General features: G+C 43.8%; 1 protein-coding gene across 1 annotated transcript; it reads left to right on the top strand.

Annotated features, from left to right (window-relative positions):
- Positions 1 to 64: 64 nt before the first annotated feature.
- On the top strand, positions 65 to 16,423 carry LOC149347301 (uncharacterized). Its single transcript, XM_089585551.1, has 10 exons — positions 65 to 184; positions 2,551 to 2,597; positions 3,303 to 3,341; positions 5,986 to 6,021; positions 6,840 to 6,933; positions 8,773 to 8,915; positions 11,679 to 11,726; positions 13,306 to 13,341; positions 14,223 to 14,382; positions 16,245 to 16,423. Exons 1-10 carry the CDS (start codon positions 124 to 126, stop codon positions 16,250 to 16,252), a joined length of 672 nt encoding a protein of 223 aa, XP_089441677.1. The 5' UTR covers positions 65 to 123; the 3' UTR covers positions 16,253 to 16,423.
- Positions 16,424 to 21,945: the final 5,522 nt, after the last annotated feature.

Genomic DNA, 21,945 nt, shown 5'->3' with positions numbered 1-21,945 from the left:
TTTTAAAGAAAGAATCCTGTCTCCTGAGCCATATAAATACGCTTCTCATCAACCTCTAAACGCACCCTCGTCTCCTGCGCCTAAGAGAGTGATCCTAGGCTGACTACATCCCAGGCTTCTACTATGGCTCCCGTGATCTTCATCCTGGCCCTGCTGATGCCTGCTGCCCTGGGGAGCAGTGGCTGTAAGGCGGCTTTTTTTAACTTTTTTTGCTGTTGTTCTTGTAGTTGTTCGGGCATTTGATGGCACATACCCATGCTGGCGGATCGGTCAAGGAGAGAGTAGTAGAGAGACTTATAAGCAGGACAGAATTTGGACACCACGAAATAAAACGTAAGGAGTAACATGCATGGTTGCGCATTAGTTACTGGGGCTGTTAAAATGAGGGGAGAAAAATTAATTAAATAAGTGCAGAAGGTTTGACGTTTTTTTGCGTTAGTGTAGAACCCACTGTGACTAGAGTGCGACCTTCCCAACAGCGGAACAATTGCCCCTCTACCAGTGCCTTAACATGTGGGACCAGAGAACAGCAAGACTGGACTGCTCAAGCTGAGGCCACACCAATGTACTATCCTTTACAAAACAGTTTTTCTCTTTGAGGGAAAGCAGCGTTAGCAAAAATGCATAGTGCATTTTATCCTTCTTCAATTTCCGCTGCCAGACATTATGTTCAGACTTTCTGCATTCTTTTATCTCTCGTGCTCAAAATACGTAATATATGTGCGTAAGCAACAAGCTTTATACTCTTTAGGTGCCCATCCTTAGAGCCGTTTTATGCTTTAACGTTGGGATTTTTGTTTTATTGAATTTTTTATCCTCACATGAACTGCTAGGTTTCTCACTCGGTTTCTTTTTATTTCTTTCTGCTCTGTTTATTTCTACCGAATGCTTTTTATTGATTGGCGTAGATTATGAGATTGCATGCTCGCACAATCTTACTTGCAACGCCAAAAATCATGAAATGAGTGCTCTTTACAAACCAGTCCGGTGGTTATCTTGTATGAAACTATCAGAATTTCTGACACACAAACTAATTACCAAAAAAAAATGTCTATAAGCGCTTTTTGTCGTCCTGCGAAAACGCTTCACCGACAGAATATTGTAGGTGAATCTTTATTCCAGTACGGCAGCACGCATTATACACTGCCCTCTTTATAGCTCCATCTCATCGCCTCGCTGAATGACTTTGAGAGCCGTGCAGCTGAGCGAATTTTCTCACGGCGGCCCGACTGCTGGTGTCGAATGTGTGCCCTCCTACCTTCTCAGCATCGTATGGCTCTGCCTCTATGCAATCATGGAGCTTCTCTTCCACTCACGTGGCACCACTGCCTCCCTCTTTCCCCACGCCACAAATCCCGTCTTCCCACTTTGCGCAAGGGAATCTCTACACTAACGCTTTGACCGTCATAATGTGGTTTTTCCTTCCTTATAATCTAAATACTAAAAAAGAAGTTGATGAAAAAGCTAACTTTTTCCTTGCAGCTACATGACTGCACTGAAATGAATGCGACTGAGTAACTACTCCCTGGAACTAAACTTAAACAACGTTGGCGAACTCCGCTAAGTGCATAAACGAGGTCAAGACCAGAGCTCAAGACATTGTGAATTACTGATTCTTAGACAGCATATAGTTACTTTTCCCTGTAATCAAGTAGCCGACGACGTCATGTTTTTTTTACTACCATCCTTCTACTACCATCATCAACATGGCCACAACGCTGAAAGTGCAAAGCAATATGTTTCCGTCCACGACTGTCCTTTCGATCTTCGTTTACATGACAATGGATTGCTTTGATTCTAAGAACGCAAGGAACGGTATTTCAGAAAGTTTACAAAGCGAAAGTAAATCTTGTGGCCGTAATGGTTTCGTAAAGTGAAGTTTTATTCGGAAGATTCTCCTTTTTTCCATAAAATAGCAGGAAAAAGCTGCTTGCAATACAAAAAACTCCAATAGACTTAATTTTTTTAAGTGATAAAACATCACTACTGTCGTATATAGGGCGCCTGCTGTACAACCCCTGCTTGTCGCCGAATATGCAGAGTAAAACAGTGTACAATTTTGTTCTCACTCAGTAATTTTTCTACGCTAAGAGTATTTCGGTTTTGCTGCCTTCATTTTGTTGCGCAAAAGTGTGCCAACGGCGCGAGCCCTCAGGTTCTTCCGAAAGTTAGCTGGAACGGGAGAAAAAATCTTCCGTTTTATTTCGAATGAAAATTAGATGATAACGCCACCGCGATGCTACTCCCCTCGTTTTCTTCAAGCGCTGCTTTATTGTTTTTTTTTATTCGCCAATGTGCGCATCCTTTATGCTGACTCTGAGTATTCTTGCGGCCATCTCGACATCGCGGAGAAGCGTCTGCGCAAGCTTTTCATCAGTACTAGTTTCTTGGCTTTGTTAATAAAGGAGCTCAATCTCTATTGTTTGATGTTCGTTGGTAATCATATGCCGTGTCTCTTGGGGCTACATTTCCACTTTTGCTAGATGGCACATATTCAAAAAGGAAGCAATTTTAAATCAGTTTTCTTGATACTAGCTGTTTGCTTTGCAGCTGGCTGCCTCAATGCAACGCTTCCCAACATCTTGAACCTTGAACACGTGCGTACGACGACGTCAACATCTTTGATATTACACTGCTACAAGTTGGTTGGAGAGTTTGAGCAAAATTTTTGACGTCATTCATAAGTTCATAAACGAAAAGGCAGGAACGTAAGCACGGAAAAGCATGCGAATACATGCATGTTTGTTTTGAACTGTGTCAGCCGAAAAATAAGCGCTAAAAGTTATTGTTATTGTATTTAACGTATTTGTTAAGCATTCAAACTTCAATAAATTTTTCAAAAAAATAAACCTTTATTTCACGCATTTAATAAGGATCTAAATTTTGATGAATTTCTTGCAAAACAATAAACCTCTACCCTGCAACTTTGCACTCGCACGCATGTATCTGCTTTCAAGATCGTTTACCAAAACACTTACTTATGTAGCACCTCGTGATTTGCTGTCATCTTCGAAGCATAATCGAATAAGGTATACTTAAGTTCTCTTCAATACAATGTGCTCCAAATTTCGGTTGATTAAATGTAAAAAACACTGTGGCTATTAATCTCAAAAATTGAAAAAAAAAATGTGAACCTGCTTAGCGAAGCTCTTTAAACTCTGCCAACTCTTACCCTAAGCTAGTGGCTACCAGCTTCAAGTTTGATTGGCTTTTGATTTTGTTTAGTTTAGACAGCGAATAACATGAAATCTAGCACAGCCTTTGAAACATTGAGTTAATTTGAGAATCTTTGTTTGTTGCAGTGCCTCGGGACTTCCCTGGATCTGTGTACTGCCACTGTGGTAAGAACCCTCTTATCAAATGCTTTAACCACAGAGAAAAGAAACAAGAGTCGCACATGCAGAAATGGTCTTGGTGAAGTGAAAATAATCCGCATTTTTTTAATGGATCAACAGCAGTTTTGATAAAGAGAACCACGCCAAACCTATCCATTTCCACAAGGTAGAGTCAATGACACATTTTTAGGCCCTTCTGGCTAAAGAAGTTGAGTGCAATGCCTGAAAATTTTTTTTCTTCAATTAAAAACTCGGGCCAACATGGCTGCCATTTGGATAGAACCTCGCAACTTCCACATAGGAAGTGCAAGTGCTAGCGTTTTGGTCATAGCTGCTGTTCACATGAAAATGACCTGTGTCAATGGGTCACCAGTCACCTTCCCTAATCAACAGCATGCATCAATGGTAAAAATGGGTTGGAGGCAATGAGACAGAATGAAAGATGTACTCGATAGGACGCCCCTAGGAGCGGCATTTAGAATCTCTCATGCCAGACTGAAACCCTACTTAATCAAATGACAAATGAGATCGTTCGAAACCTTTATGCCTCTTGTCCAATGGAAACAGTGCGAAAAGACTTACTCCGCGAACAAAAGTTGACTTTCAGGATGTCAAGTAGCCAGCATAGCACGTGGACGTCCTGTGAGAACAGAAAGCGTACATATTGCCACTGCACTGACCGTTTTTTTTTTTTTTTGCTGATAAAAGCTAGGGTAATGAAAAAATTCAGGGTCACATTGAGTTTCTAAAGTGTGCAGAGACGAAAGCCTTTTCCCCATCACTTTGACTGTCTGTTGCTCACGGCGTTTACGTTAACGTTCGAGAGCGCCAGTACGTTTGCTGGTCGGAGAAACGGGGGAGCGCTTAGGAGGCGTCCGGTGGCGACTGGCGTGCCCGCTTAAATTGGCGCGTTATGGTGGCGCCACGTAGCGGCAAGCCCATGCGCAGTAGAAAAAAAACGACTCTCAATGACGTGATCAGTGGCACTGGTGTCGTCCCCACTGAACGACGTCACACCTAAATAATGATTAATTACAAATTAATGACTATTGCTATTTAATGACCAATTCACGAATTAATGAAAAATGACCACGCAGTGCATTTAATGACCAAAACATGAGTATTCAAGGCTACGACATACTACACCACCGATGACGTCACCAGTTGGTCTGACAGCTTTAGTGTGACATAATTTTGCGGGCAATAATGGGCCATTAAAGACTTTCGCTTTAAAAGATACCTCCCTCCCCGTTTCATAAAGTTTCGCGTGCGAATAGCGGTATTACAGGACGTCCTACGTCCGCAGCTGTGGCCGAGGGGGGAGCTTTTAAGCTTCATGCAACACCGGTCCATTCGAAAGTATAACTTTGGAAAGCTACCGCCGTAACACGGTTTAAATGGGCATTCCCCACTTGGTCGAGAACTTTCATTTCGAAAATGTTGCTCCGAACAAAAGAATTATAAATTTAGGTAATTTATCTTTGAGAATTCAAAAAATAAATGCTGGCCTGATCAACGTGAAAGCTTAAACCTGTATAGTAGTCGAATCTTCGTTGAGGAGCCTGTTATTTTGAACGCACGAACAACTTATCTTGAACACCCTGCACATTTCTTATGCTTCTGCAACAGAAATACCCAGGCTAGATAGCATCAAATTGAAGCTCTTTATCGGGGAAGCGTATGGCCATGCGAATACCCCACACTACATGCCGCAAAATAAGAAGTTTAAGATTAGTACATATCCACTAACCATGTGGTTTTTATGAGCTAGTATATGGCACATAATCCTACAGTAGCGCTTGTTACAGCCAGTCGCCTTGGAAGACTGAGCGAAGATATATCACCTCATTAAGAAGTGCTCACTACGCATGCGCTAAACCACGGTGGATATTATTGAAAACAATTTGCTTTTACGGACGCAGAAGTGCAAAGGCAGAAAAATTAAACCTGAGCTAACTCTCAAAGAAGCGAGGAAATAAGTCAACACTTTGTATATACAGGATGTTATGAAAATAAATTAGCATATGATTACTACTCCAAAAACGCCCAAATGCCTATACACAGAAGTGCTGAAAAAAATGCCTGTGGCTTAGCTTGGTTAAACCCGGTAATTGCGAAAGCAATATCCGTACCTACGCCATGGTTCAGCTGGTAGTGTACCTGGTGCTGGTGCTTGCGGTTAGACTTGTGGTGATGCATCAGTTATCCAATCCAATCCAATCCAATATGCTAATATGGTAGCTACCGGCCTCGCTACGCGACGGGCTGAAAGTGCAACTAGTATTGCTTTCGCAATAACAAACATGCAAGGAATATCTAATCCTTACGTTACCCAGCTGACATCACATGTCATTAACCATTTAAACATGGACTGTATACGAAGGGATTAAAATTTTATCGCAGTGATGTGTTCTTGTTCTCTTTTTGTGGCAGATATTATCGTTAAACATAATGTATACAATCCCCAGCAGCGAAAATAATCGTCCCAGTATTGGAAAGATACCGGCAAAGGCCGCTCCTACAAAGAACCAGAATAAACTCACCACTCTGCAATATTGGGCCGGCTGCCTCTGCTGCTTGGGATAGAGTGTTCTGGTTCTAACTGAATGTTATTTGTTGTTTTACCGCCATTTTTCATCTTGCGCCACAGGAGGACATCTTGGCGGCCGTCATAAAGATCGTAGTGGTGAGTACCGCTTTGCATTTGTCCTCTCCTGCAGGTCATCCGTCTTTTTGCTTTTCTCATGTGATTCCAGTAAAAGTATTTTTGAAGCGTTAAATGCAATGGTACCAAAATGGGCCTTATTAAATAGGGCTGTATGATATTTCGGGGAAGGAACGTGTTCAATTTACATTGATGCAAGGTGTGGATGTTGGAAGTGCCAGGCACAAGGAAATGTCCTTTGCATGAACTCCTGGTTCATGTCAATTTATCAGATCTTGCTCGAATAAAGCTGAATGGAGGGATATTTTCTCTAATCATCGATCAGTTAGATCTGGCCCAGTAATTCTAGTTTTAGGCAAGCACCACAACATTGCCCGGTAAAAAGCCACCGCCATGATCGCGATCCGTTTTATGCATTTCGTTTTCAAGTTATTCTCGTTGTGACTACCGAAAAAACACGCTGGTCGAGTAGGCTTTGATGTTGTGCTGAGAAAAGTGACCGAGCGATTTAATACTGGTGATAATGCACTGGTAGATTCGTTACGAGCTTACTAAAACGTTTCGAATAAGATGCATGCATGCACACATATGTACTTCATACATACACACACATAGAAACATGGATGCATTCATTATTTCGCTCTTTCCGATTGATATCAAGCAGACTCGCGTAAACTGAAGTGCTTGCATGCGATTTCCTAGCGCGAGTTAAGTTTTGTTGCATAAAAGAGACTGACGAAGAGGAATAGTGCCGCTGTGCATGAAGACATAAATGCCACTACTGCGAAATATCAACATGAAGTGATAAAAAAGCTTACAATGTGTTTATTGCTTTGCAGTGTCTGATTGATGCACTGCTTGAGCTGAACGTCTTGGGCGCCCTGGCTGCCTTGTTGGAAATCCTCGAGATCGTGCTTAGCACCTTGGGCCTGAGTAAGTTGGTTCAGCACACTGAGTACACATGCGCTGGGGCTTCTGTGCACGCAGTCATTTCTGTCTGCATAATTTGTAGTGTGATGCAGTGCAAGTATCTACAGAAAATGCTTATTCCTATAAACTTCCCGTGTACATTAAATTTTAGGCTACTCCAGGCTGAGCTTTTATTGCAATTAAAGGGTCCACGTAATCCTTATCTGATGTCAGCGAACATTTCAGAGGTCTGCAGAGCCCTTATAAATAAAGTGGCCTTTTATATCAGCATTTTCTTTCAAAACGCTAATGGGGACATATTGTTTACCATTGAAAACAGCTGAATCCTAAATGGAGCGAGTTTACAACCATTAAAGCTTCTCCGATGTGCAGCGATATGATACTGCTTCGGAAATGTAAAAAAAATACAGTTTAATCTGCCCTTTCACTTATTGTCTGTCGGCAGTGATCGACTCCTGGCAATTGGTGCTGCTGCCTTTAACTGTTACAGGAAGGCACATTGACGCGCCGCCCTGCAGAAAGTATTCTTCAGTGCGATTTCTAATGGTAGCTTAGCAGCTTATAGGAAACAAGGCCAAATTTAGAAGCAGTCTGCATTTTTCCCCTCTGAAGAAGCAGCTTAAGAGTGCGTACAGACCGTCATAAAATATTGCAGTCCTTGCATGTTTGGGAAAGGGACAGTCTTAATTTCTTTTTTTGGGTAACTAGGTGAAAGATACGAGAACGTGATGTCCTGGAAACGCAATGGCTGTATTTGCGGTCAATAGCCAAATTTTATTCGTGACATATTTCGCCCAGTTTTAGAGAGCAGTACTATAGGTAGACTATACGAGTTGTTTCAACGAAGGTGAACCAAAATAAAGAAAAGGCGTTTTCAGATTTGAAGGCATATTTTGCCGCACAATAATACCTGCGGCGGCAGATATCGAAAATGAGGTAAATGAAGATAATTAGTTAGCCGCTTAGCTGATTTCTGATATTTAACTTTTTAACTGAAACAGGCTACTGGTTGCAATTAGATACTTGTAGCCGGCCGTTAGTAATAGTCATATCGGTTTTTAGAATATTGAAAACGCGATTACCCTCGGCGCTGTGACTGGACAAAATTCGAGTTTTTCGACTAGCTCGTACGTACACGACAGGCGTTGCTTTGCCTGAATACTTTTGGAAGCGCATGTATTTTCGCCCGATGCAGACAACTTTTGTCAAACTACGCAGCGAGGGTAATCGCATTTTCCAAATTCTACAAACTGATATGACTCTTACTAAAAAGCTGTTAAAAATCTCGAATTGCAACCACTTGCCCATATGCCATAGTTATAAAGTTAGTTATCAGAAGTTAGTTCGGCGGCTAACTTGTAAAATTTATTCATCTGTTTTTGAATGTCCGCCAAAGCAGGTCTTATTGTGCCCCAAAAGTTGCGTTCATGCCTGGAAAAGCTCGTTTATAAATATCCTGGTTATAGATATGTATAGTATTATATAAAACTACACCTGGAAAACAGTGCTGAAACGAGGGACAAATAAAGAAGAAGACAACCGGAGCGGCGATGACTATCAAGCGAAAGTTTACTTGGAAGAACACGCAAAATATACTCCTTCGACAACCAAGAGCGCATGCCAACACCAAAAGCCATAGTGATACATCAATCCCCTGAATCAAGATACATTAGTGAACAGTCATGAACTTTTACATGAGCTGTTGTCTTCTCCTTTCTTCGTCCCTCGTCTCAGCGCTGTTTTTTTTTTTTTTCAGCAGTATGTACCAACCAGCTCAAATCTCCGTTTTGTTGAAATAACGGCACAGTTCGCTTCCAATGCAATTTCTCTACGTCGCTGCAGGTTTGGGCTCCGTCCTCACGCGCCTAATAAAGCCTTTGTGCTGTGTGACAAATGTGCCCGGATGCCAGAAGATACTTACCACAAGCCAAACCTGCAAGGAACCGATCAAGGTTACTCTTCCAGGAGACCTCAACCTCGGAGAGGTAAACATAAGCGTCTTCGATACTTAAGGTGTCTTTTCTATTCACGCGGCACTGAATGAGTACATGATTACATTATCTTTACCTCGAAGATTATGAGAAACAGCGTCAGTCTGCAGCTGGTATTCGTAAATGCACCATTAACACTAGGCAATTTTACCTGTTTTGAAAAGGGGTCATGCTGCTATGCCCATAGTTGTCTTTATCAACGTTATCCTAAGTAGTAAATAAACGCGTTGCCTAAAATCGAAGACAACTGTCAAGTAAGGACGTTATATTGTTCATTCTTTACGATGCACGTGCGTACGCTCCATGAATTTCTTAAAAACTGCGCTAAAAGAACTTAACGAACTCACCACATTAATCATAGTATCAGCACTCCATGCATTCCTTAAATATTGAGCTGCAACTACTTACCGATGACCTGAATACACTAAAAGTATCAGAACTCTGTCAATTCTTTAAAGACTGCGCTAAAAGATGTTAGCGACGTTATCACAATAATTAGAGAGTTCGCGCTCTGTTAGTGTCACAGGAGACTGCGCTGAAATTACTTAGACATCATCCGATAATATTACAAGCATTCGAACTCTATTTATTCCTTAGAGAGCACTAAAAAAGTTACCGACGACCAGGCCATAACCAGGCAATCGGCACTACGTTAATTTCTTAATGACTGCGCTAAAAAATCTTAGCAGCTTCATCGCCATAATAAAATCATCCGCTCTCTAAGAACTGTTTAAACACTGCCCTAAAAGAACATACTAATGAGCTGTCCATAATGACTGCATGCGTACTCCATGAATTTCTTAAAATCTGCTCCAAACAAACTCAATTTACACCAGGTCTTAAATCATTCACACATCATGAATTCCTTAAAGGACTGCTCTAAAACAACTTACCGAACTCATCCCCATAATGAAAGCATCCCAACTCCATGAATTGCTTAAAAATAGCTCTAAAATTACATACCGATGATCTGACCGCAAAAAAAAAGCATCCAATTTCTATGAATTTCTTAAAGACGATATTAAAAACTTATCAATAATGTGGCCATAAAGCATCTGCTATGCATGGATTAACAAAAGGTTGGACCAACGGAACTTACCCATGACCTCGCCAATTCAATACGTCTGCAAAACATGAATTCCTCGAATGACTGCGTTGCTTACCATTAACCTGGCCATAATCCAAGCATCAGCGCTAAAGTAGTTAGTGCATAGTTAAACTTTCGATCTCGTTTTTCCCGCTTCTGATGAAAAGGAAGAACAATAGAAGTCGCCCTATAAGGATTTAATTTCCGCGTTGTGATTACGAGGAGCTAAGTCATCGGAAATGGAGCTATGATAAGCTATAGAAGATGTTAAAATAAAATAATGTCAGCGAATAATGATAACGAAGTCCCTTCTCGTCTTGAAATGACAAGTTTGAATCAAGGGGGGGGGGGGAGTAAAAATATTTTCTCTTTTAAATATACATTTATCATCAATAAATCCATCTTTTGGGACCTAGAGAGGACCGACATAGCCACAAAGAGAAAAGCAACAAATTCTAACTAAGAAGAACAATTATATTGAGCTGTTTTGATGAGTCGCTGTAAGTAATGAAGGCATGAACATATCAGTATTCACGTAATATCGTTTTTTAAATATCATTACAGATGTAAAGCGGTAATTTAGGACACAAAGAAAGAGAATGCGGATCCTACCAGACAGTCCAGTAGTTTTAGTAGCACGCCCTCTTAGCAGGTGCTTGCTAGCGGGGGCAAACCGCGCTCTCCAGAAACCTGCACGTGGCTCGTCCTAGCATTTCGGAGTAGTTGGTGCACATAGTTTTGAACGGTGCCTCCGGGAAGCGAGTACCCTAGCTTAGACATTAATATAGAGAGGTCAACAGAGTAGTCTTATATCGGTGGAAATATCTTAAAGTCATATCTACAGCTCAAAGACACTGTTACCCCAATGGACCACTTCTATATATGCCATGTGGGGTGGGGGAAGAACGACGTATCGAAAACATCACGTCTCACAGACAGACCAATCTCGACTCGACGTGACCCCATGGAGAGAGGGTCAGGGGAACGAGCATGGCAGATTGGTAGGCATATTCCTGTTCAGGGAAAAGTATAGCAGTTTTTTTTTTGTCAGTGCCACAATGTCAGCCAAAAGCGAACTCTGAGTTGACATTCCGTAGTTTTTCTTTGGTTTGCAGGTGTTCGTTAAATAAATGGGCACAGTGAACGGTAGGTTTTTACTCATTATATTGATCTGCCCCGGTGTTGCTCGCGCTATCTATCTTGCGAGGTTAGGAAAGGGAACGGAGATCGAACAACCTTCCTAATTTCATCGTGTTCCTTCACGGAGTCACAATGATGGCGATAGCAATCGTAAGTTGCCTCCAAAAGCGACGCGGGTCAGACTCGCCCAATTCACTAATGCCCACTGAATACATTCTTCAGTGGAGTCACATCACCATTATAGTCTGTCAGTGTAACACTCTCGATTGGGTAGATAGTGTTCGTGGATAGTTTCAGCTATGATGTACTATGGCCCTCTTCCTTCCCCTGTCCGCCTTCAAGAAAGTCCCACAGTCTAAACCCGGCGTAAAAGCGCCCCTGTAAAGAAATTCCAGTGAATACCGTAAATCTCAAAAGATTACGGTAAACATGGCATGCGTCCCTAATTTACGACAACACGGGAAGCCGATAGCATCAAATGCGAAGCGCTACCGCAGGGTATTGATATTTTTGAAATGATTTCTTTCCAGTGCCTCACCGACACCCTGCTTCTGTGCAAGAACGGCGATCTTGCGACGGTAAGCCAATACTTTAAAATCGATTGTATCGCTTGTGAACCTCTCTCTCACAATTAGGATATAACAACGATCGCAATGTTAGTTACACACTAAACCACAGTACGACCATAACAATAATATAAGGAATTTCTTAGAAGCGTCTTGCCCAAAGGATTTCTCACGGTTGGTAATAACCACGTCATACCATGCCGCGACTATGCCATTTAGAAGCCGGGGGGGGGGGGGGGGGGGGGTGAGCGTGGCTGTAAAATTTACTCGGTGTGAAATTATTGTTACAGCCGGAAGGCGTTGAGAGGAAGCTCCAGGGCTGTTTTTGTGCACGTCATCAAATTCAGGGCGTACTTTCTGCCACGTCGGAGTGGGCCTGCCTATGTTACCGCTCTGGTCTGCTTGGGCGTTAGTTCTCTGTGGTATCGCCAATCGCGTTACGCACACACTGTGGGTTGCTGCTGAATATATCTAGTTGTGGAGCTATGAGGTGCCTCGTTCGAATTCACATTCTACCAAGGGATCCTTCCCTGGCGTGACATACTCTGAGGGAGACAGAAGTACTTCACATCGCGTATTGCCACGTCATGGATAAGGAAGCAGAGGCTACACTAAGCTATACGGAGGCCTTCCTTTTTCACTATCAAAGGAAGAGTTTGGGGTAGTTGGGGAGTATTCCTGAAGAAAAACAGGCCGAACTGTACGGAACACACAACCTTCAGAGTTCAACACGTAATAAGGGTACCTTTAGCAGCATGATTAAAGTTCTGGACCTTCGTGTAAATCATCTAATGATGCATTATACATGAGATTCACACTGTAGCAGTACCTTGCGGACGCCTGCGAAACTGAGCCAAAGTAAGCGAACCAAAATGAGCAGTGTAACAGAAATTTAGGAACTATGGCGGCACATTCCACTAGTTAGCGCTATTCTGGAAGAAATCCTCGATCGATTGTACAAGAACTGCAATTCTAGCTTTGTTTGGGCGTGTCTAATTTTATGGGTGGGGTAAAAAGCATAAGTGATTTTTCGGAGAATTGTTTAATAAATCCCACAAGCTGCAGTATGAACCGAAACATGGACGTAAGAACACACGCTTACCAGCAGCGTAACTTATTTGACGAAGTTCGCGGATTGCTATAGCCTCTTTGCACAGCAATGAAAAAAACTGAAAAAAATCGTATCAGCGCTTGTGCTTTAATTAGTATGCAGAACGCATCAGGCTAGCTCGCCTTCGCAATCAGTACAACCGGCTAGATGCCTAATACTGTGTCAGCGTCTAGGTTTTTAGTCGGGTAACTACTAGGCGTTAACATGTTTAACGAGGAAACAGGCTCGCTCGAAACTGAAAGAATTTCTGTCCAAACTAGCCATAGTAATCGAACAGTGCCACAAACTTGGCAGCCGCTTTGTACAAGATTTTTCAGTATGCCCTGGAAAATATAGCAAATATACAAATTTCATTGACCTTAACCAGCAGCCTAACAATGTGAAGGTGACTTGTGATGCGGTTTTGGAGGATTTGGTTCTGTTATCGATATTTGAAAGCATTACTCTTTTCTTGAACACCGCACGCCCTTTTCTTTTCAGGACGAGCTCCTTGTAAAACTGATCGACGCTCTTGTGGTAAGACTATATATTTATTGAAGTTTTGAAGTGCCTGCCATAAACGTTAGCCTAAAATCTAGCACGTGAAACTCAGGCGTCACTCTTGGCTGTAACGTCTCATGTGTACAGCTTCTTTAACTTCTGCCGCAAGGCCCAGACTGTACACTGTGAAATTACACCAAGTCTATAGCCAGCTCATGCGTAGTGATTTCTTTTCTCAAAAAATAAGTCCTCTAAAAAGAGGAAACGAGAAACACAAGAACTTAGTGCAAGAGAGCTTCTTCGCTAATACGATTTTTCATACCATTACTCTCTACGACTATTTATGCCCACATAACTGAAGTTGACTACACTTGCATTTTTCCTAGCATGTGCATAGTTACCACGGCAAGGAGAGATAGCCACTGCAGCACATGGAAACAGAAATCCAAATATTTTAAATCAGGGGAGCTCCTCACAGGATCCAGCGATAAAAAGAAAATATTGCCAAGCTTTTCAAGAAATCATGATCATCATCATCAGCCTGACTACACCCACTGCAGGGCAAAGGCCTCTCCCATGTCTCTCCTATTAACCCTGTCCTTTGTCAGTTACCGCCACCGTATTCCCGAAAACTTCTTAATCTCATCCGCCCACTTAACTTTCCACCGTCCCCTGCTACGTTTGCCTTCTCTTGGTATCCACTCCGTTATCCTTAAGGACAAGCGGTTATCTTGCCTTCGCATTACATGCCCTGCCCAAGCTCATTTCTTCCTCTTGATTTCAACTAAGATGTCATTAACCCGCGTTTGTTCCCTCACCCACTCTGCCCTCTTTCGATCCCTTAACGTTACACCTATCATTTTTATCATCATCACGTATCATAAGAAATGACTAAACATAAATTCTGCTGTCCGCAGTGTCTCCTGAACGCCCTCCTCGGTTCGGATCCCACTAGCCTCATCAACGGGCTCGCCTGTGCCGTGGTTGACCTGCTGGGGAGCATCGCTGCCAGAGCTTCGCTCTTGCTGAAAACACCGCTGCTTACTCTGTCCGCATCCATCAAGCTCGCCGCCAAGTGTAAGACACACCCTTTCTTTCAGAGAGCGCATTAGTCACCCCCACCCCTCAATGCTATGAACTAATTCGTTCTCACGAATGAACTATCGAACATTGCATGCTTCTTACCTCTTTTGTTCAACTGTATAAAAAATAGCACTCTATCGTAATGTGTTATACACATACCAAAGTATTTCAGTAACTTCTCTGCAAGCTGTGAAATTTTACGCTTTGGTTTTATGTCCCGAACGTCCCGAAGCAACTTAGGCTGTTGGGGACGAAGCAGAGGAGTGCATCAGATAATTTCGACCGCGGAGGGCTCTTTAATGTACACTGACATTGCACAACACATGGGCCTCTAGAATTTCGCCTCCATCGAAATGCGACCGCCGCGGCCGTGGTCGAACCCGTGCCTTTGGGCTCACCAACCGAGCATCTTAACCACTAAGGCAAAGCGGCGGCTGTAACTTTTACTGCGTTGGACAAGAAGCGACAGTGTCTTTTTACAGCGACAGTGGTTAAGAGCCCTTTAATTGGTTTGGCGTCGTAGTACCAGTTGTATCTAGTAGTAATAGTCAGCATAACCGGTGGGTTCGTTGCCATGGGAACCCCTTGACAGGTTGTTGCCGTGGAAGAAGGAGTATGCGACGTGAGCGGAGGAAGGGCTTGGCCACAGCGTAGGAAGGCGTACGAGGATCGAACGTAGGCTGGGAACAAAATGAAAAAAATAACATGAAGAGAATATATGAACACAAAACGTGAAGCCGCCATCGCAGTTTTGCTCGGGATCCAGAAGTGGTACTTCGCAGTCAAGAATCAATATGAATCACTGGCTCATGAATGTGCTGCTTCTGTGCAGAAAGGTCCGAACGTGTAGACGATGGATCGTCCCGAATACGTTCCTTGTGTATGTGTGTTTCGCGATATTAACCAAAAAAGACGAAAAATTTGAAACTAGCCCAACAAGGCGTTCCTTAATCTATAGACTACCGTCCGCCCAGACTTCCCTCTGTATTCGCACACTGCTGCATTATTGCGAGGCTCAAGACTGTAGAAAGTGGCAGCTTTTTTGCTGACTCGAGAAATTCGATAATAATGTTCCTCACAAGAAAGTACATTACAGCTGTATCTTAATGCCGCTCAGCTGTGGGGCACAAAACGGAGGCTAAAGAATAGGGCTGAACTTAGGTTAGGGACAACGAAGCGAAGTGTCGTAAGGAAAACGATAAGAAGAAAACTAAGAAAGAGAGAGAGAGAGCAGAGACGGTTAGAGAACGAACGCGTGGTAATTGCATCCTAGTCTGAATCAGGATGGAGGAATGCGGTTCGGCAGGGAAAACCGATGGCCGTGAACGGTAAAAGACTGGATACCCAGGGAGACTCAAGTGCAGCTTGAGACAGCAGAAAGCAAGCTGAGCGGATGAGAACAAGATGTTCGCATGGGCAAGGTGGTGAATTAGACAAACCATTGTCCTGCTGTGAGCGTTGTCAGTGTGATGATGATGAATGCTGATGATATCAGTAATAATTGTTTGCGAATTAGATTTCGCAGAGACTCAACAGAGGTGGTAAATGATCTCGGATCACGTATTCTTATAAAGTCAAAGCAGGAGCACGACATGGGAAGAATGAACAGATGAAAAGACAGCAGCAAACCTTCGTTGATCCGTCGTGATTAATATATACGTGCTATTAGAAATTACAGCAAAGACTTTTCGTCATAGACTGCACTGAATGATGAAAGGAAAAAAATGCCACTATGCCTGCCTTGCTGTCTTGTACTCATTTCAGTGCTGAAAATTATTGAGAAAAAAACTATATTTGCATACGAGGCGTGAAGTAGGTAGTTTGAGTCTCAAAGTACTGTTTTTCCTCCTTTACAGGTACCTAAACAAGCTGGGGCGGTGGAAAGGTGGCGACAACTGACCAAGCTCGAAATATTGTGGAATTGTTAGTCAAGTATGGCTCATCACTAGCTCCTGAAATGAAGAGAGAAGGGAGGAGTTAACGCCGTCATTTTCACGAAACGTTGAAAGGAAAATAAAACCATGCAAATATCGTTCACTATGTGGATTATTTGAAAATCGTTACGTTGTTCGCGATTTCTTCTTCGTACTAATTTCCATGTTGACTTGTTTGGCCACAGGTTATGCCATGATAGAATTGTAGATTTCGGTTGACACAAGGAATGATTGACCTTTTGCAGCACTGAGAACACAAACTAGTTTGAGGCGTTTAAACGGCTTAGAAAACAGCACCTGTCCCGCATCATCAACGTGCGACGGGAGCACTGAAAGCTAGCGAAATTTGGGAATCAGATTGGGAAAGAATGAAAGAACGTTATTTAAATGCTGTGCTGTACATCGAGTAGATTTTCAGGCTCAGCCACTAAGGCCAAGGGGCCCATTAGTAGGGGAGAGTGCCACGTGGGGAAGAATATTGTTACGCGGCGGCCAGCCGAAGAATGAGACGTGGTGAACCATGGCTATGAGATGATTTAATGGCCGCTGGCCTAGCGCGGGCGCTCCGTCCCGCGCCACTGCCAGCTTCGTCTTCGTCACACTACCCGGGGCCTCCGAGCGATCGTCCCGATCGGTGACGAACAGACGGCGAAATGGCGATGGTCTTGAGTGAAGGATCGAACAATATGGAGAAGATGGTGCAGTGCTGGCCGCCACGATGAGAAAGATGAGAGAATGAGTCCCGGTCCACGAAGCATCCGGGCCGGAGGGTGCCAGGAGCTGACGGCCGAGGTCTCTGGACGCACCGAACGGCAGAGGCAGGGGGACGGTGTCTTCACGTTTGGGTCAGTGGGGTCTTGGGTCGGTGGGGTCTTGGGTCTGTTGGGTCTTGGGTCCGCCGGGTCTTGGGTCGTCGTGTAGTGTGGTCCGCGCGGGGGACGGGGCTGGGGTGAGCGTCGAGGTCGGTTCAGGTCGGGCGGGCTGGGGCACGGCCGTGCGGCGCTGACCAGGTACTCACGGCCGACGTCCACGGCAGGCCCAGGACGCCGAAGCTCCGTGACCAGGATGGCGATGAAGGGGCCCCAGCACCTCCACCAAATGTTACGCGGCGGCCAGCCGAAGAATGAGACGTGGTGAACCATGGATATGAGATGATTTAATGGCCGCTGGCCTAGCGCGGGCGCTCCGTCCCGTGCCACTGCCAGCTTCGTCTTCGTCACAATATTCAGGGGAACGTGGACTGTGTGCAGAATGGACCCGGAATGAGGGAGTGCTCGAGATAAGTGCAGGTATTCGGAGAAATGGGACCTGATTGGGGAACTTCAGGAAATTGGTAGGGTACTGTACTGGGAGAGGCAAATCGTGCAGTTCTGGGAGCATCTTAGTTCCAGCTGAAAGATCCGCTTAAAACGAGTCGTGCCTGACAGCTACTGATATTGGCAAACAAGAAACTAGCAAGAAAAAAACGACTTCGATTTATGTATTGTTTAATGCTCTTAGTAATGCTACGAAATTTAGAATAAATCTTGTCTGTTTGAACACCATGTCCCTGATTGCCTTCACCTCAATAAATTATATCCATCGCGGTTATAGAAGTGATGGCGCCTGAAGGCGTGATATAATCTCTTTTATTACAGTATCCTTATCACACACCACTTCCACACAACTGTCCTTCAACATCGAATAGATGTTGGACAAGGTTGTAGAAGTGATTTTGGCTAGTGATAGATTTCTTTGCAAGGATTTGCGCAATAAAGCATAGAAAGGGGCGCGGCAAGGGGCGTCAGTGTGGCCATTACTGCGCGGTATATAATATGGAACCCGTACAAAAAAAAACTTTGAGAGATCTGCGCTTTTGCACCGCGTTCAGCTGTTTTTCCGGCTGAAAATGTAAAAAAAATTCGCTGTGGCTGTAGAGGTTTTACAATCCATGTTGTGCCTCTTACAGTCCAAAAACTACGTGCGGACCAGTAAAATTTATGTTTCGTTCCATCCATTGTCCAGAAAGGGGGTTTCCACAATATCAGAGTAGAAATTTATCTAGACGCTTTGGTACTAAAGAAACGCCCCATATTTGCTTGGCCCATTTAACAGCAGTCGTAACAACTGGGGACGAGATTATACAGGTTGTTGCAGCGAAAAACGCTTAGCACCAGGGTTGCGACAAATTTTTCAGGATAATGTAGGTTAGGCACGTTTTTGTAATCTTGTCATGCTGCGAATTAAGTATTCGTGCCTTATATTCTGTGTGGAGCGAAGTTTCAAAGGATTGTCAACCTTTGTGCTGCCTTTGGTGTACATTCGATATAGAAAAGGTGAACTTCGTTGGTTAGAAATGAATATTCCCCCTTTTGTTTGCTTCGTCGGAAGTGCTTCGATACTGTTGTCTTCTATCCACCGCAATTTCATCAACTTACTGAGTGAAGCAACGACTGTTATGCGGAGGGCTCCGCAATTTGGAGAGCTCCGGAAATTTCGACCACCTGGGGTTCTTTAACGTGCACTGACATCGCACAGTACACGGGCCTCTAGAATTTCTCCTCCAAAGAAATTCAACCGCCGCGGCCAGGATCGAACCCGCGTCTTTCGGGTCAGCAGCCGAGCACCATAACCACTGAGCCACCGTGGCGGCGCGCAAGGCCAATGTCATGTTGACCAAACATGAAGTGCAGAATATGTATTACTGTAAGCTTTCGTGTTTTTACAGGGTTAGCTGCTCTTCCTCAAAAATATGACGTCAGCTATGCCGTGTGTATAGTCATCCAGGCAGCCAGAGAGCTATAAGCAGAAAGTACCGTGACTTCCATTATGCAATCCACTGACCATGCATGCTTACATTTTCAAAGCTTAGAATGTTTGGGCAATGTACACCTGTGCACTGTAAACTTGATTAAAAAAATAGTCTATTAAAATATGGAGTCCATAGTAGAGAGAGGTTGGTCACTTGGTTCTTGATAATCACAAAGTGAACAAAGGAGGGAAAACCTTAGGGTGCTTGCCAACTTTTCGACAAGAGAATTTGTCTTCGTCAGGACAAAGCGTTCATCATTGGCGGTGTTCAAATCGGGTCATCCCTCCCAAGAGGAAGGCTCGGTGAAGGGGCGGAGACAGTGAATTGGGAATGGTGTTCCCACTTCGGAGGATACCGACATGTACTGATTCTGGTGGAAAAGTGAACGCGGGAACAGTGCTTTGAGGCGTTCTAAGATTACAGGCCAATTGAGACCGCGTGTCCTCTATCCGTTCTATCCGGTGACTTTGTAGCTACCCTACAAGGATCTGTTATCCGCGCCTCCAAGAAGAAATGGACGTTAAAGAATGGGAAGTGTATTGCTAGAAGCTTCCACGTCGTCGACTCTTTTGTCTTGGAAACGCACAGCTGTACAGTCATCATTCGCTGAAAACAACACCGCACCATATGTATTCCTGCGCTGCTCATGGGGAACATAATGATGGCGTTTAAGAAGAAGTCAACCATCACAGGAGCGCTTCACTCGAAGCTCAGGGTTTATTTAAACAATGATGTTCTCCAAGGCAGTTACTCACATGAAGGGTGCCGTTCCCATTTTTAAAGAATTCACCTAGGTGCATAAAACAGCAAGTTATTAGACGGGATATACTCACGGCGGCTGAGATTTAGGAAAGGCCGAGGATTTAATGGTAGCGGTGAGAAAGGAAAATTGAAAATGAGCTCATTTTCCCGCCTCTGGCCACAGCTGAGCGGAGCCTTGAGGATAGCTGAGTCGAAGGCGGAACGCACGGCATTCCTTAAATTTTTAAGACCACGTGGACTGCTTTCGATACCCATAGAGGAACACCATACGATTACACCTAAATAAACGAAAACCTTTGGCAGGCGGGGACGAGAGTTCGATGTTCAGAAACACTTAAACCTTGAGATGGCGTATAAACGCTCGACTACAATGTTGAATAGTTAAGCCTATGTCCTAAACATTCTTCGGCAAGGGTGAGAATGCCTCACAAGATATAGAACTCTTTTGAAGCTTCCCTTCCCATGGAAGCTTGCAGAAAGCTTGCCTGGAGTGATTTCCCTACACACCACGTAGAAGATGCACAAACCCTCTTGTGTTTTGTAGGCACCCTTGGCAACGAGTTTTTTAAACATCACGGAGAATTTTTGTCATCTTTGTCATAGGTATTGGAGTCATAAATGTTGCAAGTCGTCCGCGACATAATAGAGGCACAAATAAAAAATTGGCCACAGCTTCACGTCTATTCTAAACAGCTCCTGCCCCATTCTCTTCCTCACTCAGATATTCAGGCACCCGCTATTTTCAGTTTTATAAAAAAAACCACTGCTTGCGTGGCGAGCAGAATGCACTCTCAACCCTGTACTTTTTCAAAATAACGTAATAAAATTTCTTTAAAACACACTAGGGCATGACATGGCTTTCGCTGTTCGGAAAGGTTTTCATTTATTTAGGTGTAATCGTATTGTGTTCCTCTATAGGTATCGAAAGCCGTCCAAGTGGTTTTAAAAAATTAAAGAATGCCGTGCGTTCCGCCTGCGACTCAGCTATCTTCAAGGCTCCGCTCAGCTGACGCCAGAGGTGGGAAAATGAGCTCATTTTCGATTTTCCTTTCTCACCGCTACCATTAAATCCTCGGACTTTCCTAAATCTCAGCCGCAGTGAGTATATCCCGTCTAATAACTTGCTCTTTTATGAAGCTACGTGAATTCTTTCAGAATGGGAACGGCACCCTTCATATGAGTAACTGCCTTGGAGAACATCATTGTTTAAATAAACCCTGAGCTTCGAGTGAAGCGCTCCTGTAATGGTTGACTTCTTCTTAAACGCCATCATTATGTTCCCCATGAGCAGCGCAGGAATGCATATGGTGCGGTGTTGTTTTCAGCGAATGATGACTGTACAGCTGTGCGTTTCCAAGACAAAAGAGTCGACGACGTGGAGGTTTCTACCAAGACTCTTCCCATTCTTTGACATCCATTTCTTCTTGCAGGTGCGGATAACACATCCTTATAGAGTAGATACAGAATCCCCAGATACAGCAGGTGCACGTGGTCTCTATTGGCCTGTAATCTATAGAACGTCTCAAAGAACTGCTCGCGCCTTCACTTTGCCACCAGAATCAGTACACGAGACGGTATTCTCCGAAGTAGGAACACCATTTCCGCTTCATTCTCTCCTGCCCGCCACCGAGCCTTCCTCGTCGGAGAGATGACCCTATTTAAACCCCACCAATGATGAACGCTGTGCCCAGGCGAAGACAAATTCTCTTGTCGAAATGTTGGCAAGCACCGGCAGATTTTCCCTCCCTTGTTCACTTTGTGATTATCAAGAACCATCGAACCAGCCTCTCTCAGCAGGGACCCCATATTTTAATAGGATATTTTTTAAAAATCAAGTTTACAGTGCACAGGTGTACATTGCCCGCACATTATAAACGGAAAATTTAATCATGCATAGTCAGTCGACTGCACACTGAAAATCACGGTACTTTCTTCTTATAGCCCACTGGCTGCCTGGATGGCTATACACACGGCATCGCTGATGTCACATTTTGGAAGAACAGGAGCAGCTAACCTTGTAAAAAGACGAAAGCTTACAGCAATACATATTCTGCACTTCATGTTTGGTGA

The sequence above is a fragment of the Amblyomma mixtum genome, chromosome 4 (genome assembly GCF_055824585.1).
Source record: "Amblyomma mixtum isolate Tamu chromosome 4, ASM5582458v1, whole genome shotgun sequence".
Classification (NCBI taxonomy): domain Eukaryota; kingdom Metazoa; phylum Arthropoda; class Arachnida; order Ixodida; family Ixodidae; genus Amblyomma; species Amblyomma mixtum.
Note: the sequence above shows the minus strand (reverse complement) of the source record. Positions and strands in the feature narration are given on the sequence as shown.

Excerpts from the sequence above, each read along its gene's own strand:
- LOC149347301 (XM_089585551.1), top strand. The coding sequence starts at position 124 with ATGGCTCCCGTGATCTTCATCCTGGCCCTGCTGATGCCTGCTGCCCTG. Across the intron at positions 2,598-3,302 it reads ACATCTTGAACCTTGAACAC|TGCCTCGGGACTTCCCTGGA; the intron begins GTGCGTACGACG and ends TGTTTGTTGCAG. Across the intron at positions 8,916-11,678 it reads GAGACCTCAACCTCGGAGAG|TGCCTCACCGACACCCTGCT; the intron begins GTAAACATAAGC and ends ATTTCTTTCCAG.